The sequence below is a fragment of the Anser brachyrhynchus genome, assembly GCF_964034855.1.
Source record: "Anser brachyrhynchus genome assembly, chromosome: 2".
Classification (NCBI taxonomy): Eukaryota; Metazoa; Chordata; class Aves; order Anseriformes; family Anatidae; genus Anser; species Anser brachyrhynchus.
In genome coordinates, this window is record NC_137695.1 from 158598821 (window position 1) to 158624404 (window position 25584).

Consider the following 25584-nt stretch of genomic DNA (forward strand, 5'->3'; position numbering starts at 1 on the left):
ACCATTGCGATAATGCTTTATTGTGGCTGAGGAAAGAATGTGCTCCTTTTAATGAGAAGCCAATTAATGAAAGCGGCACAGAGCTAGCAGCGTGGGCAGGGGCAGTACAGACTCCAGCAAACACACTTCTCCATAACCCACCACCTGTCTCACACAGAGGAACGATGCCCAGGGATGAAATGAGAGTTTGACCGTTGCCAAGGAGAGCCATTATGAGTGACTTTTTATTATTTATTTATTTTTTCCCAACATGGAGCTCTGCTTTCAAACATCGGATTTTCTCCCCCAGTTTCCAAAAGACATGGAAACTAGTAAAAAAAAACAAGCTCTAGCTAGCTCAGCACAGTTCAGCAAGGTGCGCAGAGCTCTCCAACCAGCAGTCTACATTCATGGGGGGGTGGTGTCCTCACCATCTCCAGATTAAACATGGGTATGCCTCTCATTTTTTTTCTATTTATTTATTTATTTGTTTGTTTGTTTATTTGTTTGTCAGCAAGCTGCACTGGTTGAGATGTGTCTTCAGTCCATGCCCTTCTGCATGGACCACCACCTCCTTCCCAAACATCCTACTTCATGGAGCTATCACAGTGTGCACCTCTCCGGGAGAGGGATTCAATCCCTGAAGAAGCCCAAGGGTCGTCTTTAGATCCGCAAACCTCATGCCAATAATATCAGCAATATACATTACTGCATTTGTTGCTATAAGAGGTACAAGAGAAACGCACTTGGATTGTTTCTGGGTGAGAAAATATCATCCACAGGCACAAGCATCCTGGACCCGGCACAGCAGATGAAGCAGCAGTTGATGGAAGAGCTGCTCTTTTCCTTTGTAAACCTTCTTTCAATGACCCCCCCACCCCCCATGGCAGGGGCTTGGAATTATATGATATTTAAGGTCCCTTCCAACCTAAACCATTCTTTGAATCTATGAGTCTACGATGATAAGTCACAAAGCACAACGCATTGCAAGTTACGGGATAACTGGAGGGGAGCACACGCTCCCTTAGCCCTTTCCTTATTAAACTGGAATTTGCCTATTTACCAGAAAAGAAAAAAAAGAAAAGTTTAGAATAACGTTAGGCTATTCTAAGTATTTTGAAGCAAATTACCACTGCAAAATAGGGGTTTTTGGAACTGTTCCAACAAAACCTGTTGCAAGTATTACATCCAGAGGCGTGAAATGAGGCAGAGGCCAGTGCCTGTCCCGCTCCATCCAAGTAACATTTCGGCTGAACAGCCCCTGTGCAAACATTGTCAAACGTTGCACTCGGAAAATAAAAACACAATTTGGGAACATGAATGAGTGAGAATGGAAATTACAGGGCTGCCTTGCAAAATAAGTGGAAAACAATGGAGTGAAAAATGGGAAGAGAAAGAGAGAGAGCAAGCGTGGAGCTAATGATAAGGCGAACTTTTCCAGATGTGAAAATCAATTTTATTCTGAAACTTCCCAGCCTTTTCATTTAGAAAGCAATAAAATTCTATTTGTCCCCTGTTCATTTTCTACATAAAATGCCACTAAGCTACTAGCTTTCGGCAACCACACAAAGCGTAATAGGTTAGGACTGCAGCCTTAAAATATGTTAGGGATTTTTAATGAAACCAATTTATATCAGTTTGTGCCAGTGAAAGGGCTGAAGCAACTTAATTTAGTTTCATTTTCCACACATTTGTGGCCAAAGCTAGGATTCACTTATTTCTAATTCAGCACTGCTTCCACATGCCTGCCTAAGCCATTTCTAACTGATTTAGCTGGTGACCTCTATTAAGTAGCCAGGTGTTTGGCTCTATTAAATGGATAATCTCTTGGTACCTACACATCACCACTACACCCACCTCCTTATTGGTACAGTTTTTATTTGCATGTGTGCTCCGTCAGAAAGCTGAGGCCTTTTTGCAAACGAGGGGGAGAAAAATTCCCCCTCGTCGACAGCAGCCTCAGCACGAGCCAGTGCCCTGGCAGCTGAGTACAACCTGCATTTTGGGATGCATTACATACAGCTGGTGAAATGAGGTGATTCTCCTGCTATATGTAGTGTTGGTGTGGCCACACCTTGAATATTGTGTGCATTTCTGGGCTCCACAATACAAAAAGGTTCTTAAGGGCCTTGGAAGCGTCCAGAGGAGACGACAAAGTTGGTAAAAGGGCTGGCAGGCATGTCCTGAGAGGGGAGGCTGAGGACACTTGGGGTGCCTAATCTGGGGGAAAGGAGGCTCAGAGGTGGCCTCGCTGCCCCCCACAGCTTCCTGAGGAGGGGAAACGGAGAGGGAGGTGTTGGTCTCTGGTAACTGAACACAGGATGCGTGGGAATGGCACAAAGCTGCACCAGAAGAGGTTCAGGATGTTAGGACAAATTTCTTTACTGTGAGGGTGGTCAACCACTGGAACAGGCTTCCTGGGGAGGTGGCTGATGTCCCACGCCTGTCCGTGTTCAAGAGGCATTTGGACAACGCCTATAATAACATGCTTTAATTTTTTGGTCAGCCCTGAAGTGGTCAGGCGGTTGGACTTTATGATCTTTGTAGGTCCCTTCCAACTGAACCATCCCATCCCATCCCATCCCATCCTATACAACTTAGTGTCATAAAGCTAGGTATTCTTGTAGCCAAAAGCTATCTGTCTCTGTCAGTGCAGCCTCCTCATCCTATGATCCTAACGTCATCATCAGAGATTATATATATATATATTATATATATATTATACATATATACATTATATACATATATATTATACAATATATACAAATATAGATTAAAAAAAAGAAAAGAAAGTAAAAGATTTTCATGTCCTGATACTGAAATAACTAAATATACATATAAAAATATGTATATGTATATATATATATATATAAAACATTTTTTCCCCTATCTGGACACTGTTTCTTCACTTTACAGGAGCTTTCTCCTAATTTCCCAGTTTAGATCAGTATGATGTCAGTCACCACATGCTGTGAGGAGAGCACATATCTTTTATTAGAGTGATGGAAATAGCTGAGTGAAAGAAGCAGAAGACTTTCAGGCACATAAGCCCTTCTTCCTGGCCACTCCAAGGGTTTGTGATCCTGAAAGAGTCTCTGTTTGTTGTTTTGGTTTTTCAAATATATGGTCAGCCTAATAAAAGACACGACCTTCACTACAAAGTCTCTCCGGCTTTTATCTCAGCACCACGGCCACAACGCATCCACTGCAGAATCAGGTGTGCATCGTTGGTCCATTTGTTTCACGGTCTCTGTTGCATTAGCGGTGGCTCATTTCAAAGCTTACTGCAAAATTTAGTAACTCAGACAGCACCAGCACTGTCAAAGCTAGTTTTCACAAGCCTTCTGCTGTGTGAGTTATTGCACACCTAACAGGACGAATTCATCCTGTAGCCATTCCCTTGGTGGAGGTGTTAATAGTATTTCCTCTCTACCTGGGTAAGGGTTTTGCAAAAATCTGTAGGGATGTAAAACTGAATATTTTCCATTTTAGCAGTTTCTACAGACACCAGCCAAATGGTTGAAAAGTTATACAGGGCAGACCAGACACACAGACCCACAAATGGCATGAGCGTATAAGCAACGCACCCGAGGACAAGGTGAAAAGGAACACAAGGGAAGTATAAAATTATAAATAAATAAATAAATGAATGAATGAATAAATAAATAAATAAATAAATATCACCCCTGACTTTTAAAAATTTGAGTCCAGAAGGCCAACTGCTTGGAAAAGGTAATGGGAGAAGGGTCTTTCCATCTGTCCTCACCCATCTGAATCTCTGCCTCATCCAGGGGGATTAAGGGATCTCTCTCCAACGGCTTCTCTGGAGGAAGATTCATTTCATATTCAGTAGAAAACAAGCAAAAAACTTCTCAGATTTCTCAGGGAAATCACGAAAGGCTGAAGTTGCTTTTATCTCTCTGAGGATGTTTACCTTGCCTATGTTCCTTAGAGAATTAGCTTAGGACAACATGAATAACTGTTAAACAAATATAACATCTTGCCTGTACTGTCCCATAAATTAATTTCGTTTTCTATTTTTTTTGGAAAAACACTTGATATCTCCAACACCTGCAAACATCAGATATGTGAGTGAACAATGTTATCTTTTCAGATTTATTCTTTTATTTGTCAGTTTGAAGTTAATATTCTGTAGTAACTATCTATTCTAGAATTAACTTCATGTTAGAATAGAGGGTTCTTTTATACAGCATTTTTTTTTTTAGACTGAGACAAAAAGTGTGACAGTTGTTCTCTTTACCCTCCTATGAAATGGAAATGCTCAAATGGATGACTTATTTGTTTCTGCTACACAGACTGAACTGTGGTCATGTCAAAATGTTAACGGACTTACTTGGTACCTGATGGATTCGAGTGCTTGTCCAGTGTGTTTGGGAAGGCAATGCAGAGCGTATGTGGCTCTGGTTACACTGATTTCTTGTGCAGCAAGTTCCTTTCAGAGATTCTCTTTCAGTCTCTCTGTCTCTCTCTAATTGCTGTTGCAATCAGAAAAGTCACCATGAATTGTTTTACTTTCCCTATTTCTTCATCTAAGCCAAATTTTATCACTCTGTGATTTTTTTTCTTAAAGCCAGTGTTATTAATATCACCAGAGATTTGATTAACAAGACGCCCATCCTTTCTCCTCATATCCTCATCAGCCACGGAGATCATAAAAAAAAAAAAAAGTTAAACGACAGTGCTGTTGTTGATGCACTACACAGAATACTGCAACATCCACTGTACTGTAGTATAGCTCCATCGTAGTCTGCAGAGCCAAAAGGAATGAGGAAAAAAAAAATAATAATAACCTAATGCATTTCAGTAAAATCGATCTGAGTCAACATCTCAAAGGACGAGACCATCAAGTGGTGCTCGTTGATGTAGTGCCATAGGCTGAGCCTCTGCCAGTTTTGGCAGCTGAGAACCTAGTCCGAAGGGAGGAAGCTACAGATATGGGGATTAAATATTGCTTTATCTCGTAGGCTCTAGTGACACTTCATTAAGTCTGAAGGGACAGCGGCGAGGATGTCAAACCTGACATGCTTCTTCATTTCCTTAAATCTACTTGAAAAGCTGAAAACCTCAGACTTACTTTTCTTTGAAAACTAAAACTCTCTTTCAAAACACTGCCAGTGCATCTAGCTTTGCTAGTAAAATACGTACCTCAGCTCCAGGAACACTGGTTTCTGCTCCTGCTCATTTGATCTTGCCTGTTAGCCTTTCTCCTCACAGTACAGCAACTCACTTCAATTAAAGCTTCATTAAACAACTTTGCCGTAATCACCATATGTTACTTATATATTTTTAAAGCACAACTGTTATCAACTGATCAAAATACAAGTGGGCATTTTATATGCCTATATTATATACTGTACATAAACTAATTATAGTGTATTTAAATTTTCACTTCTCTCAGCGCGCACCAGAAGGGATTGCTGAAGTCATTTCTACATCCTGTTCGCAGCTACATCCATCTGTGGATCCTCAGCTTTGCACTATCTGTGCTGCAACTGCTGGAGCTTCAGGTTTCAAAAAGGGCTCAGGTAACCAGCAGTAGCAAGAAGGAGAGGATGACAAGATCAAGAAGAAATAATAAAAAATAACAATAACAAAAAAACTTTCTAAGTGAAAGAAAAGAACCCTTTTGATCTTCAATAATATCGGGAGACATAAGACTGCTGGAAAACAGCACTAACCCTTTTTGACCTGCATGCCTTTCAGAAAGCTATCTGTATAGGTTCATTACGTAGCATCATTAGTTTTCAAACCCGCCGCGTGCTAGTGATAACGGCACCCAGTGTTCACAACTCTGACTGCTCTGATACCTTTCAGGTCTTCAGTTCTCCCTCTTATTTTGCTGTTTGCAATATTATGCAATCTAGAGGACAAGACAGGCAAAGGCGCTTGCCACGGGGATGGCTCTGTGGGACGGGCAGTGCTTTCAGCAGGAATGAGCTCCAGCAGTTGCAGCAACCACGCCACAGCTCCACAGTCTGTCCTCACCAGCAAGCACAAGCTGGATATTGTGGCAGCAGTCCAACAGCCCTTCTGATGGCCATACAAAATCATTTTCACAGCAGCGCGGTCCAAATGAAGAGGAGTTGGTGGAAATGACTGGGATTTTCTTGGCATAGCCCTTTATACAGCCTGTGGTTATGTGCAGATGGACCAGCTGATAGGGTTATACATTTCACATGACGCAAAAGATAGTAATGATATACAGCAGAGATGTTTTCAATCCACTGTGTTTATACTTGAATTTATTTCTCATTTTTTTTCTGGAGCCTGACTGAGTTTGAACCAAGAATATGACTGGTGCATTACAGAACAGAGTACTCTCAGATTCAGAGCTCCCCAGAGTGTGATAGTCCCATGGACCCATAACCCTGGCTCAGACCCTTGTGTGCACAAATACAATTCTAAAGCTCAGAGGCACTAAGAGCTGGATTGGGTACTCAATTAGACCACAAAAGAAAACTTATCTCCATTTTCCCTAAAAAAAATAGCATAAACATAACCTCGTTATGGAAATACCTATAGTATCCACCATTTAGATGTTGTCATGACAGTACAAATGCAGAATCTGGGTTCAGAAATAGTTAATACCAAAGAAATCTCCTTTTTCTTTACTGATGAAGGTCATCTGATACAGTTCTGGCTGTGTCCTGCTGGTCTTCTGAAGATTCAGTAAATGACATATATGAATTATTCCACTGCCAAGTAGATAAGAATTGTTTTTTTATAACCTGATAACGTGCTCTTGCTCCTGATGAAAATTGGGTGCTGTATCTGGATTCCTTGCTTGTATGGGAAAGAAGCATTTTAATAAAAGAGAAAATAATTTCCAAATTTTTCTGGGGTAGCCAAAGAGAATACATATGTGTGAAGAGACAAAAAAAAAAAATAAAAAAAAGAAAAAAGAAAAAGAAAAAGAGAAAAGGAAAAAATAACAAGTATTTTAAACCTGAGAAAACTAGTCTGTGCTTTATTAGCTATAATTCCATTTAGACATATTATTAGTACTTATTGTTTGTGTTGCAAAGAAAACGCTAATCTAGATAAATTAACACTTTGTGTATCCTCCAAAAATGTATCCAGCGGATGAACAAGGTACTTACTGAGGCAAAAAAGCTAATCAAAACTGTTCTCCAGATTATCTTTAACAAGCCAAATGGCATTATTTTTCTTTTTCATGGTGCTTCAGACTTGTGGCACTGCAGAGAACCCTGTAAAGCTTCACTTGTGCAGGAGCCATACATAGGATCACAGGATAATTCAGGCTGGAAGAGATCTCAGGAGATTTCCTCTCCAATCTCCTCCGGAAAGTAACGTCTGCCACCTCATCCAGGTGGAACAAACCCCATGGTGCAGGGCTTTGCATTTGTCCTCGTTGAATTGTGGCAGATTCTGGCCAGCACATTCCTCCAGCCTGTCCAGGTCCTTCTGGATGGCAGCCCCGTCCTCGAGCCTACCGACTGACCCTCCTCCAACGCGGTGTCATTGGGAGTGCAATCTGTCACTTCTTTAGCATCACTGACAAAGATGTTAAACAAGACAGGTCACAAAATATCACTGCAGCGCTCTGCTTACTACAGGTCTCCAGGCAGAGTACGACCCATCGACCACTATCCTCTGAGTCCAGCCATCCAGTTCTTGCATACAAGCTGTCTACCGACCCAGACTGCAATGTCCTAAGAGAAAAATATTGTGGGTACAATATCTAAAGCCTTGCTACCATTGAGGAAAATGACATTTCCTCTCCCCTTACCCTCAAATCCAGCTATTTTGTCGCAGCAAGCAATCAGGTTGGTCAGGCATGATTTACCCCTGGAGAATCCATGCTAATGGTCCCCAGTCCATGTGCAAAGTGCCCAGCGCTGAAGCGGAATAGAAGTGTTTACCAGCCCTTCTCCCCTTGAAATGAAACAAGACAGTTTTACAAGGCGTACAGCAGCAAATGATTCTTTATGGCAGCACTACTATATCCAGAATATGAGAAATGCAGATCTTTGCCTCCGCCTAGACAGTTGCCCAAACCATGCTGAATAAGGCACACGCGTTTTTTTGCTTGTCTCTCCCATCTCGCAGCATCTAAATGCAAGCAGTTTGTTGTCAGTTATTAATATGTTTCCTGTTTAGACACAAATGACAGTTTAATATAGGGTAGGAAGTAACATTCTTCGTTTGCACAGGAGAAAGATCAGATGCCTGTTGCGTTCAGTTTTTTAATCCACAGTTATAGTCAGCGTGAGAGGAAAAAAAAAAACAAACACAAAAAGCTCTTCACAGCCAAGTCACAGCTCTGAGTTCACAGTTCAGAAGGGGTCACAGAAAGACAACAAAGACAATAATCAATGTAAAATCAAGCCTGCACTTGAAGACTGGTTTTCATCAGAAGGCTACGAGAAGTCAGACAGAAAACACAATTAAAAGGAGAGTTCCACAAAATCAATGCAGAGCGACTCGGGAACAGCTCTTAAAACCACATTAACCCATCTTCTTTTTCTCCTATTGAGAAGCTACGGTACCAGGTAAAGCCAAAAGGTATTTGGGTGCTAAGTGAATAAAATTAAGCATTGAGAAATGTATGATGGGTAGAGGGAACATAACCCCAAATCTCAGATACAGAGGACGTGAAAAAGTAAGAAGCTTTTTGAGAGCAGTGACAGCAGAGCTTCAGGACAAGACGTGTGGTTTTCTTAGCCAGGTATTGGATGAGAAGCATACATCTGAGTAGTAAACCCCTCCCTCAGGCAAGGGGGATAGGAAAAGGAGCAAGGTTTGAATTTTGGGCTAAATTCAGATGTCTGGGAGTCTAGTCCATTTGAAAGGCTCTACGACGTTCCACCTGGCCTCCAGCTGCTAAACCAGAAGGGTGCAAGTCTCCCCTAGGCTCTTTATCTCACCTGACACACTCTCTGGATATCTTGAAACCACTGAAATGGCTCAAACAGTGCTAAAACTTTTGGTTAGAAACTGAATTGTTCTTCAGCAGTCTGTGTCCTGGACTGTTATAATACTGATGAGACACACTGATTAGCATTAGATGCCACTATGTCTCTCGAAATCCCCAGTTTTCCAAGTAAACAAGAAAATAAAAGAAATACAAGAAAGAAGTACAATGGCTGATTGATCATCTAGTGGAAGCCAAGGACAAGGATCCAGTGGCCACATTATTACCAGTAAACTACACAGTACCCCAGCGCTACACTGCAACCGTTCAGAGAATTAAATTGTTAGAATAATCCCAGCACAGTTTTGGATCAGGCAAACGAACAATTTCACAGGTTGGGGAAAAAAAATATTAAAAAAATAAAATGAAAAGAGAGAGAGAAAAAAAATATGCAGTTTTAGCTGAATAAGGCATTTCCTAATGGTGCTACAAGACCTGGAAGCATTACAGCTAATTGAGCTTACTGTTCGTAGAGCAGACACACAAAGGTCAAGTTGTCTTAACAGCTTGTATGCTGTCAAGCTGTATTTGCTCTTGAATACATACATCAGTCCTTTCCACCCCAAGAAGTAATGACTGAAGTGTATCAAGCTCCAAGAACCTTACTTAATAGCTGATTCCTTTTTATGCTCTAGTAAAATAGATAAATAAAGGCAGGCAGCAAATACCAAGGACACCTCAGCTACCACTGTGTTGGCACAAAGACAATCAGGCATGCTATTTTGTGTTATTTTTTCTGGAAAAAGATAAAAAATAAAAAAAGTTTTGTTGTGAATCCCTACATTTTAGGGGTATGAAGCGATAATTAAGTAATCTTAATTAATCTAGCCTGTCCGCCTTTGCTTCACACATTTCCTCTGCATCAGGTATAAATCACTTCCTTAGAGAAATCGTTGAGTAAGGCATCTACCGAGGACTGGAATACATCAGAAGAACACCGATGAAAAAACACTGTTCTTTTGGTGACATCCACCAGCTGTTCATTACACTTACTGTTAGAAATAAGGAAGCATGCGTCTTCCCTCCACCTGGAAAGCGTCTGGCTCCAGCTTCTAGAAACTGATTCTTGCTATGTTTTCCTCTCTGAGAACCCTGAATGCTCATTTTTTTTTTTTTTTTATGAGGCCTATACAAGTACAGTGTAAAAAAGTTTCCTCTCAGTCTTCATTCTTATAATCTATACACATCTAGTTCCTTCAGATGTTGTATTGTTTCCAACCTGGATTTTTTTCATAATTGCTTTTAAAATGTAACAGAAGGTGATGTCTATTCTTGACCATTATAATACAGAATTAAAACCTCCTCCCATATCCTATGGGACAAGATTCATTTGTCCTAGATGTTTATTGGGTGGAAGAACTTCAGAACTGGTTACCCTAGGTTCCTTTTCTTCAGTGAGGAGAGACAGGCAAGGACAAGATCGTTGTGGACCATCTCAGCCAGGGATAAATGTTGAAAATATATGGGACAAACTGTGCTCTTAAAAGTGCCTGTTTCTGTGCACTGATTGTAATGAAAGCTTTGACTGTAAGTGTGAATGCAGGCTTTTACAGTGAAGGCATCTTAAATTAAGTGAGATAAATCACATCTGCTTGACTGCTCTTCAGGGAATATATCCAAACATATCCTATATGCAAAGATATAGTTCTTGCGTTACAGCAACATAATAACAGCAAAACAATGGCAAGAAAATACCACAGTCATGAGGCTCAATAACAAAGTCAGGCACTCGGGGGAAAATTTCTTCTTCAGTTTTACTCTAGTGCATAAGTGGAGAGACTTGTCCCCTGAACTAGCTCACTAAAAAAAGACGTTTTATCTTGAGAGGTAATTAATCCTCATAAATGTAATATTCACAATCTGGACAGACCAGAGGCAATGAACAGCATTAATTCCACTGGTGTTTTAGCCATGACTTCTTGGGTACTCCCTTCTGAACCCCTAAGCCATACTGATCCTGGCTGTCAGTCTTGGCACCTGCGATTGCTAAATTGATTATTTTCACTCACAGGGCTGGAAAGGCATTATTTAGCTTTCTTCAAACTTTAACTCCCTCAAATTGTATGAGAGGCTGCCCCTTCCCTGAGCTATTTCTGTTCCAGCCTGACAAGAACAGTAACTAAAGTGCAGGTCTATTGATTAAATATCCTTATTTTTTCCCCTGTAACAGCCTAAGGCATTTAATCAATATGGCAATGCCCCATATCATGGACCAAAGGCACAATATCCAGTGATCATAAACTGACTCGAAGAAGTGGTGTAAAGTGATTTTATAACCTGACACCAGCTGAAATGTCCATTCACGGTGGAATAGATACATACATTTCCTCCTGCAAGCCAGTTACATAAAAAGAACTAAACATCGCAGGGAGCAGCTGTATAGTCTCAGTTTGACAGAAAAGACCCCTATGACATTATGATTTCACATACATCAAAAGGACACAAGATTTTGCTGCAGAACATCTATGCAGCATGCCGTATATTTTCTAAAGGTGATGCACAAATGCATCCCAAGAGGACAAGAACATGGCAGTCTATCTAACACACTTCTATGGCTCCTGCTCCAGTAACAGCTGAACTGCTCACAAACTTGCTATTTTTCTAAATGTAATTCTCCTCACAACTTTTTTTTTTTTTTTTTTGAGATCAGAGAGTGTGTTTGTCATTAGGACAGTAGATCTGATCTGATATGTGTTGAAACATTTTTTTTAGTTAAATAATGCTACTTAGGGTCATTATTTTTGGGGCTACTTAGATGCTGGTGAATGCCTTACTGCAGGCACAACTGTATTAAAAACAAACAAACAAAACAAATCACAGCACTAATTAATTCACTTGGGAAACCACGAGGTACTGACTGTACATGCTATTTTCCTATCAGTTACTTTTCATCAAGGAAACCATGTACAAACATGCATTCCTCCACACATTCATTTACTTATGTTCAAACAAGTATAAAAATACACCTACAGCTTTATTGACAGATCTTTCCCACTGAAGGTCTGCCTCATGTCACTGAGGTCAAAGAGTCTGTAGCACAGCAATTATTTGAATGAAATCCCCCAAACTTACCACTGAGTTATTTATCTGCTTTCCCTTGTTTGCCTGTCCCAAAGAAAACCTCTTTGTTTTTTGCAAAGCAAGTAGTGGAAATAAACTAATGGTAACTGTTGTAAGTGACAGTATGTACAAACATGTTTTAGTTTTTTTGTTTGATTGGTTGTTTGTTTTAAACTCAGGACATGGTAAGAAAATAAATAAAAATAAAAAAGGTCATTGTAGTACCAGTGTTTAAGGTCATGGTTCATGTGGAAAGAACCTTAAGTGGTCAGCGAACATGGTCTTTTGTCAATATCTTAATTATTTGGTAGGATTTTGGCAAGAAAGCCTGCGAATTAGAAAAACTCAATAGTTATCAGCAAAACTCAATATTCATCAGCTCAATGCTCTAGTAATCTAAAGGTGAAATCACTTTCTATGGAAATCTTAGGACAGAAATCAGGGTTATTCACCTGATGTAAGACCCATGAAAGACCGGGACCCAAAAGGTACTCTGGTAGTCACTAACAAGATCTAAGTTTTCCTGAAAATTATCACCCATTTTACCAACAAAATCATGAAAAGTAAATTCAGTAATTCTCAGTCTTGACCATAATCATGACTCTGTACTGAAAGAGGAAAATTTAAAAAAAACTTCTGCACCTAATCCTACTTGGCCATGAGGAAACGTGAATGTTTACAATACTCTTCCCTCCATCTGCTAGTTTAGACCTTCAGGAGAAGAATCTCCAAGATTAAGTCTGATCTCTTTGGTCATAGCATAGACTCTCTATTGAGGGGAAATCTGGCCAGCACAGGAGAAGAAAAATTCTCATAACTAAGATGTTTACATGGAAGAGCAAGATTTAATGCCATCTTGCATATCTCTTGTGGTATCTTCTGAAAGACATTTTGGGAAATCCAATAGTGGTTATGAGAGTTAGCATATCCTGACAGATCAGCACTAGACAGAGATATCACAGATTCTGGAGGCAGAACAGCTACATCAGACACATAACAATGTAAGAAGTCAGACACTTCAGCAAAGTCTAGTAGCTTCGGCACAGATTGCACAGATCCTGCCATCCTGTCTTCTGTACGAGTGTGGGCATATTTACTTCTGTTACGGAGTGCAGCTAGGGTTATGGAGGGTATAAAGGTACATTGCGTGAAGTGAACTCACTAGACCTTAGAAATCTAAAAGACAGGTGATTAATCAAATTAATTGTCCTCAAGAATGCAAGTCATTGCACCCTGAAGTTGATCTTAAAAATGGGGAGGGTGACTCAACTGCTAAAGGCACTAATTTTTCTCAAGTGATTATGAAGCAAACCTTGACAATCAGGTGAGCATTGGTTCAGAGGGAGATAAATCTAGCCAACCTAGACATTCTCATCTCTCTTTACAGTCAAGAAGAGGAAATAGGTTTTCTAAGACAGCCATTCGCCTGATAAATTTTAGATGTCTCCTGTGGGATGAGATGAATTTCTGGAGCTTTGTAATATTAAGATTGGTATTTCTGTGTGAGAAAGTACAAGAAACATTAGAGAAAGGATTATAGAAATTCCAGGTCACCATGGAAAATGACCAAAGTGATAAAGTTTGCCAATGACACCAAGCTGTGTGATGCAGTCAACATGCTGGAGGGAAGGGACACCACCCAGAGGGGCCTGTGCAGGCCTGAGAGGTGGGCCTGTGTGAGCCTCATGAGGTTCAACAAGGCCAAGTGCAAGGTCCTGCACCTGGGCTGGGGCAATGCCAAGCACAAACACAGGCTGGGCAGAGAGTGAATTGAGAGCAGGTCTGAGGAGAAGGACCTGGGGGTACTTATGGAGGAGAACCAGCCAGCAATGTGCGCTTACAGCCCAGAAAGCCAAGCATATCCTGGCCTGCACCAAAAGCAACGTGGCCAGCGGGGTGAGGAGGGGATTGTCCCCCTCTGCTCTGCTGTCGTGAGACCTCGCCTGGAGCACTGCGTTCAGCTCTGGGGCCCCCAGCACAAGAAGGACATGAAAGTTTTAGAACAAGTCCAGAGGATGGCCACAAACATGATCAGGGGGCTGGAGCACTTCTATGAAAACAGGCTGAGAGAGCAGGGGATGTTCAGCCTGGAGAAGAGAAGGCTCTGGGGAGACCTTACAGTGACCTTCCAGAACCTAAAGGGGGCCTACAGGAAAGCTGGGGAGGGACTCTTTGGCAGGGGGTGTAGTGATAGGGCAAGGGGGAATGGCTTTAAACTGAAAGAGGATAGATTTAGATTAGATATTCAGAAGAAGTTCTTTTCTGTGAGGCTGGTGAGGCACTGGCACGGGTTGTCCAGAGAAGTTGTGGATGCCCCATCTCTGGAGGTGCTCAAGGCCAGGTTGGATGGGGCTTTGGGCAACCTGGTGTAGTGGGATGTGTCCCTGCCCATGGCAGGGGAGTTGGAATTAGATGATCTTGAAGGTCGCTTCCAACTGAAACCATTCTGTGATTCTGTGATATGAACATTGTTTTGTAGAATAACATAGAGAGGACATAGTGAGGATATGAGCTGGTGCTGATTGTCCTGTCCTACACAAGTCATCCTGTCCAGACTACTTGATGCACACACCTCAGTGATGATCTTGTTATGATTATATGGATTACAGTATGTGGGTGCTCAAGTGTGAGCAAAATCTGTGAGACAGTATGAGTGAGAGCTAGTCACTGAGATAAATTTTGTTTAAAATAAATATCACTTCCATGTTTCGTTGCACTGATTTCCTACAAGTTGTGCTGTGAACATATCTATTTCTATCCCCTGACTACAAAGCAAGAGTAGGCAACCATTTCAGATGTAGACTAGCTGAGTATTTCTGGCTTTTGTCAGGTTAATCCCATCCTTCCCCTACAAATAAATAAATAAATATTTTTTGTCAAATTCCACATTTGCATGCCAATTTTCCAACTCTATAGTGGGAGAAATAGTATTTCCTCTTCTCCTGGTCTCAGAATTAATTACACCAATATGTTGATGTGCTCTGACACCTTGTTACACAGCCTAGAACAGTGCTTGAGGTGAAAGAGTAAACCTGTCACCTATAGCTCTTCATGAGCTTAGAAAATGCCACCCAGTCCGGATAAAGAGGGGCTAGTATGGGATGTGCAAGTATGGGATGAATGAGAAACAAAATTTACTGTCAGTTCCTTGAGATTATTTCAATTTATGCAGTTATAAGGAGTGTTTAAGGAAATATATCTATACCTATATGTTTAATTGTCAGACTGGAGTGATATAAAGTTGAAAAATAGCCTACGATGCATTTACATTTTACTTGCAATGATCTCTTTATCCTTTAAACATTTTTCAATAGCTCAAAACTCCCTTTCCACCCCATCCTTACATTTGTTCTGCGAGAAGATACAGGTTTAAATTTTTGTCCAAGGTCATTTTCCTATTTTACATTAATGTTAACATGCAACAGAAATACAGGAAAGAAACTACTGTATGTGAGATGAGGGGATGGAGATACATAGATTTAAAAAGACTTTACAGAAAACCAGCACTTTCCCTTTAAAAGGAAAAAAAAAATCAACAATTGAATTTACAGTTCTCAGAAGCACAGCAGGGATGGTACATAATGCCATGAAAGTACAAATTTATAAAAATCTGATAAGCTGAATGACATTTGCAAGAATGCTGCCTTCAAGGGAGTTCTGAGTTGTTAAGGTCCATTGTAGCATTTAATGAAATACAGCTCCTGATAATTTAATCTGATGTGCCTGAAAATTAAAAGTGTAAGCACTTTGTGCGCGGGGGCGGGGGGAGCTTATGCCAGTCACAGGGGGTGAAGTTTTGCTTTCAGTGCCTTGAATATACGAGTGTACACTGGAGTAAGTACTGATTACTGCATTTACTCCAGCAGTACTGTAGAAGAAATTTGAGCCAACTTTGTCACAGAGAAACAGTAACTTATATCTCCTTTTCTTTCTTCAGTCCTCTTCCTTTCCAAAAATTTACAAGGGAAGGGAAGGGAAGGGAAGGGAAGGGAAGGAAAGGGAAGGGAAGGGAAGGGAAGGGAAGGGAAGGGAAGGGAAGGGAAGGGAAGGGAAGGGAAGGGAAGGGAAGGGAAGGGAAGGGAAGGGAAGGGAAGGGAAGGGAAGGGAAGGGAAGGGAAGGGAAGGGAAGGGAAGGGAAGGGAAGGGAAGGGAAGGGAAGGGAAGGGAAGGGAAGGGAAGGGAAGGGAAGGGAAGGGAAGGGAAGGGAAGGGAAGGGAAGGGAAGGGAAGGGAAGGGAAGGGCAAACTGACACCAAAATTTAGCATTATCTAGCTGTAAATCCAACTATTTAAACCACAGTTTTGCTTGGTAACTAGTACAGATAACAAGGATACTTTGCTTATCTGCTGTGTTTTGCTCCTTTGTTTTGGTCATTTGATCCTTCTTTTTGGATACACAACACCAAACACCTCTTCTAATAAAGACAAGGAAATACTTTTGAAGTTTGCCTTTTTTGGACCATTCTTTCTTGGGAGGTGAGCTCAGATGAAAATAGCCACACCTTGTTTTTTAGTTATGACTGAAAATTGAAAATAAGCACAAGCAGACGTAATTATGGAATTTATGTGGAAAAAAAAAAAAAAGAAAGAAGCTTCAAGATAAAAGAGAAAGGAACAATTGTTTTAATCCTGTTAAGAGCTTCATTAATGCAATTAAAGAACCTTATATTTCAATTAGGCTCTGTTTCAAGCTGCTTTACTCAAAGGCACTTCTCCCTCCAGTACCACCCTTTAACATACTAGATATGACACACAGTTTGCACTGGTAGTACAATCTTTCTGTCCCACTTAATCTAGCAGGAATTAGGTCCTTTAATAACTTCCATAATTTGGGCCTAAAGGATTTAGAAATGCCAAACAGGGATACAAGTAGGATACGTCACAAGGTCAGATTTCTTTACTTAGTGTGGGACAGCAAACAACGGTGTTCTTCCATTTGAAGGTCACCAAGCAAGCAGAGGAATGATTTTCAGCGAATGACAAACTGAGGTTGCATTTGGTCAGCCAAAAAGCACTGTGGATTTTGTGTATTTTCCTGTTTGTGAAGAGAAGGGCTGTGTCTTCCCCTCTCCAGAAAAATGAAGGAGGATTTGCCGAGGCTCAAAAACCAGCCTTGATACAGCATTTGAATCATGGCTGTGACAAGGGTTGTTGGTGGTGGGCAGGATGGGCAGTGGGCTCCTGGCTTGAAGAAGAGGAGGCAGCTGCCTGTTTTGCTCATAACACTCAGGAAGGTTTCAGGGTTGAAAAAAAATGTAGATTATTTTGTAACATTATTTGCAAAATTCACTGCCAAAATTTTGACTATGAAGAAAAGACGTAGAAGGATAGCGTGTGGAGGGGTCTCACACCAACGGACACTGAAGGCAAAGTAAGCAGAAGAAAAGTAATGGAAAATGGAGGCTCTCCTCTGAAAACTTTCTACATCCTGTATTCAGGCCAGCCCTATAACCTTAGGTGTAGACTCCAGTTTTCCTTCTCCACATTCACTACACCCCAGGAGCTGATTCATCTTGGGCAACTGTACAAGGAGAGGAAACAACTCACCCTGGTTTAATCCTTTGTTCACTAAGACCTAGAAAACACCCCACCTGCACAGTAAACACCTCTTCCATTTGCAATTCCATTTGGCACTCTGAATATAGTTTGGTAAAGGATGGCATGCATTTTTCATGACTGTTGGAAGGCCTGGAAGCTCCTCAATTGCATCATTCTGTCAAATTTAAATGGGATTTCAAAGGTGAAACACTGACTTTCACAGTACTACCTCTGAACTCTACCTGAAAATGGAGTAAACAACTGAAGAACTTCACTGAGTGAAAAACAGGAAATGTTGTTGATTGTGAATGTGAGAAAAATGCTTAAGTGATGAAATATCAAGGAACTTCCTTCTTCCTAAGTGCTTCAAGGAGTCACAATTTTGCCAGTGATTCATCGTGCTCATTCCTCAGTTTGAGGCAGATTTGAGTGTAAAAGCACAAGGGGAAGGCAGCTTTTCACCCTGAAAAGCAATTTTCTGTTTGGTTGCAGGGAAGAAAAAAGAAAAATAAAAAGGAAGAAAGAAAGAAAAGAGTGAGAAATAAAACTATGTACGAGTTCAGCCCAAGAGGCCTTGCAGACCTGGGAATAAAAAATTTTAAATGAACCGTTGATGTGCTCTGATGGAGAATGCCGTGAAGGAGAAATAATAAAACAAACAAAAAAGAGTGAGATTGAATGGAAGGTTAGCTTGATGTCAAGAGCAGCATCTGCTGCCGTGCACACAGGACATGAATTACAAGGGTTACCGCATACTCAGTGCTTCTGGGTACCGGATGCTCACCAGCTGAGGTCACAAAGACAAAAGACATCTTCCCCACAGGGCAAGCTCTAGTCAAGGATGTGTACCATATGAACTTCACTTGATTCTCATGCATTTGTCCAGAAAAGAGCATTCCATAAAAGAATTGAATATATTTGCTCATTTTAGGCAACCTGTAAGTGTTGACAGCTAAGCAGAGGAAGAGTCTGATCAAATAAAGGAAAAGCTACTAATGCCAGTTGTCCCCTCCTCCCCTCTCCTGGAGATGGCAGGGATGGCTAAACCTTTTAGGAAACAGCTTTTGATTTACGCAAACAAGGGTAAGAAATACAATATAATTCAGTATGTTGAATTATGGATTCAGTATGTGGAGTCGTGATTTAGGATCTGACAAAGGTTATCCACCATACTACTTTAATCTGCCCACGTCTGTACATCAACAACCAAATATTGTCCCCACAATGGCACTGTTCCAGCAATTTCACACCAAAACCTCCAAATTTCCTGCATGTCACAGGACAATGTCCCGTGCCACCATGCTGTTCTCTCTGCATCTTCTGCCTTCATATAAAACTAGAGTGATGGACTTGTTTCTTCATTCTGTCTTCTTGATCATCAAAGGGGCACAAGTTGACTTACTTTGTATGTAAATAAGTGAGTTTGGAGGAGAGCACCCACAGCTATAGAAAGGTTTGGTAAATGTGCAGATGAAAAGCTTTGCAAAAAACTGGGAGAAAACAGGGCCACGGGAGACAGGTTAATTGCCTGTAAATACAAAACAAAACAAAACAAAACAAAACAAAAATAAAAAAAAAGAGGCATTTCTATTATTATTTAGTAAAGACAAACCAGGTAATAATGAGTAATGGACTAATTTCATGGTAGGGAATATTTAAGGCTTCACAAAAAAAGACACACTTTCAGTAAGCCTGTCAAATAACTGATCAGGCTTCTAGAGAGGAATGAAGAATAATTTTCACAGGGCGTATATAAAATTCTCGTCTTTTTCTCTGAAACACAGAGAGAATCAAATCAAACTAGCAAAAATGGAAAGGGAATGATATCAACTAACACATTTGGAGCTTGCTGAACCTTTCCCTGCTAGGGGTGACTAAGGGCCCTCCGAGATGTTGATGGGATGGGTGATGAGACAGGTGATGTGATTTGCAACACAGCCCTCTACTACTGAAAGCAGAAAAAAAAAATATGAATAATTATAGGATGTAACACCTCAGATCCCTTGGGCACAAGGTTGCCCAACTTCTGTGGTTTAGTCTTAATTAACTGGGCTATCTTAAGAAAACTATGTATTGTGTGGATGCCTTTTGAATGCATCTCAACAACAAATCAGATCAAAGGGCTGGTTAAGGCTTTTTTTTTATTATTATTATTTTTTTCCTTCTCACTCTCTCAGGTTTGAAATTAGATGTTTTCAATGATTAAATCAATGATTAAAAGCATACTGAGAAAAACACAACTGAAAAAACTTTCACTTTGGTTAAAAGTTCTGAAAGTTCTGTGTCTCACCTTCCCATCATGTCCAGCATGGACAATCCGTACCAACTGAGAAGTGGTACAAACATCCCACCACCAACCCTCCTTGGGGCACAGGCATCCATTTATCCATTTCCTCCTGCAGCCTCCATTCCACCAACAATCTCTGCCCGTGGGGACACCAGCTCTGGGGACAGTAATGTCTTATGTAGTCAGCAAAATTCAACAGAGCTTAATCAATCTGCAGCTTTTACCAGGTTGATATCTGATTGTGCTTTCAAGTACTAGTACACCGGTACATTTTGTTAGCAAGGTGACAAGCTGGAACCAGCTCAGCTGTGGCAGGGTGCAAGCAAATTTACTCATTTTCCTGGGACTGTTAGTGAACCTGCAGTGAGCACCGTGCGACAGAGGTTAAGCACGTTTTGGGTACTCGTGTCAACTACTGAAGCACTTCTACATCATGATGTTGTCTGTTAAACAGTTCCAAAGTTAACCAGGCTTTGCAGGCTTCACAAATGCTCTGATCCTTTCCAGATGCAGCTCTGCCCCTAGTATATCCCTCCCCATCCATCTTTCACCTTGCTCCTGGTGGGTTCAGCCACATAACAGACTGCTGAATGACAAGGAGTCTGTTGGCTATCTCGGTGGGATGATCCAGGCTCAGACAGAAGTGGTGATTCCAGTGTTTTGTTGCTCCTCCACTCCTTCTGTGTAGACATAGGCAAGGAAGACTTCACTAGACTGCGGAGTATGTTTGAAAATCCACCTCTCTGTTATGTGGAGATAAGCAACCCAAAGGGATAGAAGATTGGTTACAAAATTTAAACAGTAGGTGAAGAGACAGAAGGCCAGTGCATAGAATCAAAACTATGTCTTCCCTTCCACCTTTTGGTGATGAGTCCGTCTTTTACTGCTTTCCAGTGGTAGATCTGAAATGATCCTTTTTTGCCTTTGTCCTGGTTCCAGTTAGGACAGAGTTAAGTAGCTCATAGTAGCTGGTAGGGTGCTATGTTTTGGATTAGGATGAGAAGAGCGCTGATAACATGCTGATGTTTTAATTGTTGCAGAGCAGTGTTTACACCAGGCCAAGGACTTTTCGGCTTCTCGCTCTGTCCTGCCAGCGAGCAGGCTGGGGGTGCAGCAGGAGCTGGGAGGGGACAGACCCAGGACAGCTGGGTTTAGCTGCCAGCCGGGTTAAACCACAACAGCCTTCTGGAAAGAAGTATTATGAGGACAGACTATTGACTTCTTTAGGAACTGGAATTGTATTTAGAAGACAGACCAGAAAAAATGAAAAAAAAAAAAGAAAAAAAGAAAAAAAAAAAAGAAAAAAATAACAACAACAAAAACAACAGCAACAAAACAAGAGCAAACAAACAAAACCACCAAACAAACAAACAAAAATGACGTAAAGTTTGGCCTGCAAGCGTATGTTTGTTTTTCACTGAAGAACCATCTGTGGATGGCTACACGGTGGTCAACATTTCATCCGCCTCTGCAAACAAAGCATGTCCACCAGCGTTTTATGATCTGTTTGAGAACATTCATTCAACATCCTCTTTCTATTGTTCAATCCTAATTGGCTTTGGATGCTAAAACACAAGGGAGGCTGCAGCAGAGCAGTAAACCAGTACCCGTGCTGCCTGTCGCTGAAGGCAATGCTGCTGAAGGACACCGGGGATACATGCTGCAGAAGTAATCTAATTCGTGATAGCCACTGGATGTATATGGTAATGGTTATTGATGCAGCAGGCTGCTGTGCAACACACGGTGTGCCGTAGCCAGCAGACACCGCAGGCATTTCACTACGGCTCTGCTCAGAAAGGCAACAGCTTGGGCGCTGAGAAAGCCGAAAGTATACCTTACTTGGTCGGGAAGCAGCAGTGTCAGATGGTGGGATATATTCTGCTCTCCTCATACCAGATTACTTCTGGTATCCTAATTCCATGATGCTCTTCCCAGTGCACAACAATGACATCAAGAGCAGAATCTGACTTTGAGGCTCTTCCACTGCATGCTGGAAAGCACTCCAAGTAATTACAGAGAAATGTGAATTAAAACAATTCAGGCCCTGATCCACTGGATTTTGTTTCTCACCTCCGTCTGCTACGCTGTGGCCTCATTTTCTATTGCACAGATCAATATGCTGCCTGGTCGCGGGCATGCTGCTCTCATTTCCAAATCCTTGGACTTTCAGGTCTGACTTTATTGCATGCTGTTGGTCTACTGTTATGTTTAAACCTTCCTAATGTGCAATACCCAGAATTTAATGTCCCCCCTGCCAACACGATTTGGCTTTATGCAAGCAGCACCTGTATTCAGCATTCTTTCTCTCTCCGAGATAAATTTCCAGGTGGATACAGTAATATGTCATGTCTTCCCCTGTCTGTCCTCCAGCAATTAACGACCATCACCTATGTGATCATGGTAGAAAAAGATTTGTTTCCTCATTTTACATGGGATTAGTCTCTGTCAGAGCCTAGGGGTCCAACTAGTGCCTCAGTCACCTCTTCATGCTGCCTCTATTCTCTCTTCTTAGCACTGAAAAACCCAACCCTTTCATATTAAATCAAGAACCTCTTTACAGCCATGAAAAAGCAACAACAGTAGTAAAATAACTGCAATAAATATCCTTACTGACCACACTGCAACTACTTCGAAGAGAGGGTGACAACAAGGTGAGCTGGGAAGTGCCCTCACCAAAAAGGGCTGGGTCTCACACCACCCAAGCACACACAGAGCAGGTCTGATGACATTAACCGTGGTCAGCCAAGGGCAGAGTGACCTCCGGACGTGTCTGTACAAGTGAGGGGGGGTCCAAAGCCAAGCTGGAAGGTCAAACCAGTGAGTTTAATGCATCTCCTGCATTAAATGCTTTAATTCATCTTTCTTGCCACGCTTTGTGATGCAGCTTTGTCCTGTTCTCCCGAAGAATGATGCAGGTCTACAGAAGCATATGGCAAGAACCATTCCTCGTGGACAACTTGGATGCTGTCACCTTCTTCTGGCATGGCAGACAATATGACTGCGGGGACACAACCAGCTGGTGGGGCCACAGGACAGCCCTCAGTCTTATTTCATTGAGTAGTATAGATGTATTTCCTCCTGAACAGCATATAAGTTTTCCTTCTTCCTACACACCCTCTTTATTTCCAACCCATGTGCTGGTCAAACATCATTATCTATCACTCTTCAAGGAAGGTGCCTTGCCAACCTAGCTCCCACACCCCTCACCTGTGTGGCTCAACAACATCATCCAAAGCACTACTGAAAACATAATCCCTAATCTTAACAACTCCTGTTTGTGTAAATTCTCTACAGAACAAAAGGTGATTGCTAACCAAGGCCAGGACACTTGAGAGCCAGGCAGAAAATGTTTGGATACGGCAAAGTGATTTCTGGGGTTTGTAACCAACCACCTCTCTAACCAAAGTTGACAGAAAATGCTGAGTCTCACCACCTCTGTCAAAACAAATCAGTGATTGTGGTCCCTAAAGAAGGTGCCTAACAAGAAGATACAATTTTATTTATTTATTTTTTTTTTTGAGGGGAGGAGGTGGAGGAAGAGGGAAGAGAAGATGAGTACACAAATCAAAGAGTGATTCATGGCTGCAACATTTTCTGATTAGATAATGATGGTTTGCGATACAATATGAACATGTCCTATTTACGTTGCACCTTGCCGTGTGATCTGACAGGTAAGAGTAAAAGCAATTATGCAAACACCATCCCTGAAATATGTTTCACAAGATACTGTTACAGATATCCGGTGCTGGAAACTCTAAAATCTCCCCAGAAAGTATTTCATGTTCCTTATCGTTAGGTAGTTTTTTCTTCGTATCTACCCTGATTCTTTCCTGCTACAATTTAAGCCCATTACTTCTTGTTCTTTCCATCTGTAATAAACAAAAAGAGCAATGATTATTCTTCTCCTCTTTGGAGCAGACTTTTATGTACCCATAGGCTGTTATCATCCCTTCCATCTTGTCTTTTTTAGCCTAACCAACTTTCTTTATTTTTGTAATCTCTCCTCTGCAGCCAGGCTTGCAGGCCCTTAGAGCTCTCCTGCTGCTCTCCCACTCTCACTAACTGGCCCGAGCCTTGAAATGAGAGCCACTGGATGGCACAGCCTTGCTGAAGCCTTTACTAACAGAATTAAATGATTGTTCCACTGAGAGATCATGTCTGTGTGGGTACCTACAATCTGTCAATGTAAAGTTTTCTATCAGTCTTCAGAGAGCTTGCCCTATTATTTGATACGGTGTGTTCAGTTATGTTACGTGGCATTGTATTCCTTTTAGGTCAAAGGAACTAGAACTTACAGAAAAATTGATCATGGCATTTTTTATTATATTGGTGATAGCTGAAAACAGTCATTATTACGTCCTTATGCTCCTAAATATTCAATAATAACCTCTGTCTTTTAAAGACACAGCTAGGGAGAGGGTCAGGAAAAGTTTAGAGGCTGTGAGAGGAATTCCGGATTCCTCCACTTAGAAAAAATAAGCTTACCTGTCTGAACTCTCCGAAGTACTATTGAATCAGCAAATATGACCTGTCTAATAGACAAAGCTCTATCCCGCTCCCATTAATGGCAAAGAGAAACATACCTTTGACATCAGCAGAAGCCCTAAGTTACTATATCCTTGCAGATGATTTTCTTTTCTTTAAACTCTTTAAAAAAAAAAAAAAAAAGTGGGGGGAGTAGGGAGTTGAGGAAGTATTTCCAGAACAGAGTAATATCTTCTAGGACAGATCCTGAAGAGTAAAGATAAATAAAAAATGGAGTTTACTTTATTTTTTACATGCTTCAGATCTGTGTTAGAATAAGGCCTTTTACAGTATAAAGGAACTGATGCAAGCATTGTTTCTCATAAATGGACAGTACTATTGTCTATAAAAAAGAATGATACATTGTCCCTCACTAGGCCAAAAAAAAAAAAAAAAGGCAAGCTATGAAGAATATACACAAGATGGACCCACTAAAACCAGAGCTACTGAAGTATTTATCGAGACCTACAAAATATAATGGATTTTTTCACGCATCCTATAATTATTTTTCTTATGAGTTGTCTTAAAAAAAACATAATAATTAAGCTGTGTTTTATGATTAAGGCATGCTTAGTTTAGATGTTTGCTAGTCTTTTAAGATCATTCTACAGAACTCCTCAGTCCCAGTCTGCTCCAGTCTCCCCACTACCTAACCAGGAAGGCAGGTGAATGGCAACGGTGCGGGCTTGCACTCAAACTGTCTCCCTGTGCAAGGGTCAGGAACCCAGGAAGAAATTAAGGAAGAAATTCTTCACTCAGAGGGCGGTGAGGCCCTGGCACAGGCTGTCCAGAGAAGCTGTGGATGCCCCATCCCTGGAAGTGCTCAAAGCCAGGCTGGATGGGGCTTTGGGCAACCTGGTCTGGTGGGAGGTGTCCCCGCCCATGGCAGGGGGTTGGAGTTAGATGGTCTTTAAGGTCCCTTCCAACCCAAACCATTCTGTGATTGTATGATTCTAACCCACCGACCTTTCTGCCGGCCTTCTGGTTCCACTGAGCTCTCCAGGATGAGTTTCTGGGGATGAGCTTCTGTTGGAGTAAGGGACACTGATACTGATACCATGAGGACATAAAAATGCTCTGCTGTAGAGGGGCATCTAGCACGTGATTCTCAAACTGGGAAATGTCCCACTTGGCATGACCACCTACTAAAGGCTGGGTCCATGAGGTGGAAGCAAGAAAAGATGAAACGAGGTCTTTGGTGCCCCTTGCTTCTAACATCTGTGTCATTGTTGGCATAGACA

The 25584-nt window shown here is 41.4% G+C and overlaps 1 protein-coding gene across 14 annotated transcripts in view; it reads right to left on the reverse strand.

Annotated features, from left to right (window-relative positions):
• Positions 1-25584, reverse strand: part of TSNARE1 (t-SNARE domain containing 1) — a 462256-nt gene that overhangs the window by 132715 nt on the left and 303957 nt on the right. Inside the window, exon 11 of one of the 14 annotated variants that reach the window (XM_080580845.1) lies at positions 21000-23688. The exons of the other annotated variants lie outside the window; for them this stretch is intronic. Coding sequence (XP_080436971.1) covers positions 23653-23688 — 36 coding nt within the window. The 3' untranslated portion in view covers positions 21000-23652. Of the gene's footprint in view, positions 1-20999; positions 23689-25584 lie in introns of those variants that run through there. 14 annotated transcript variants of the gene reach the window in all.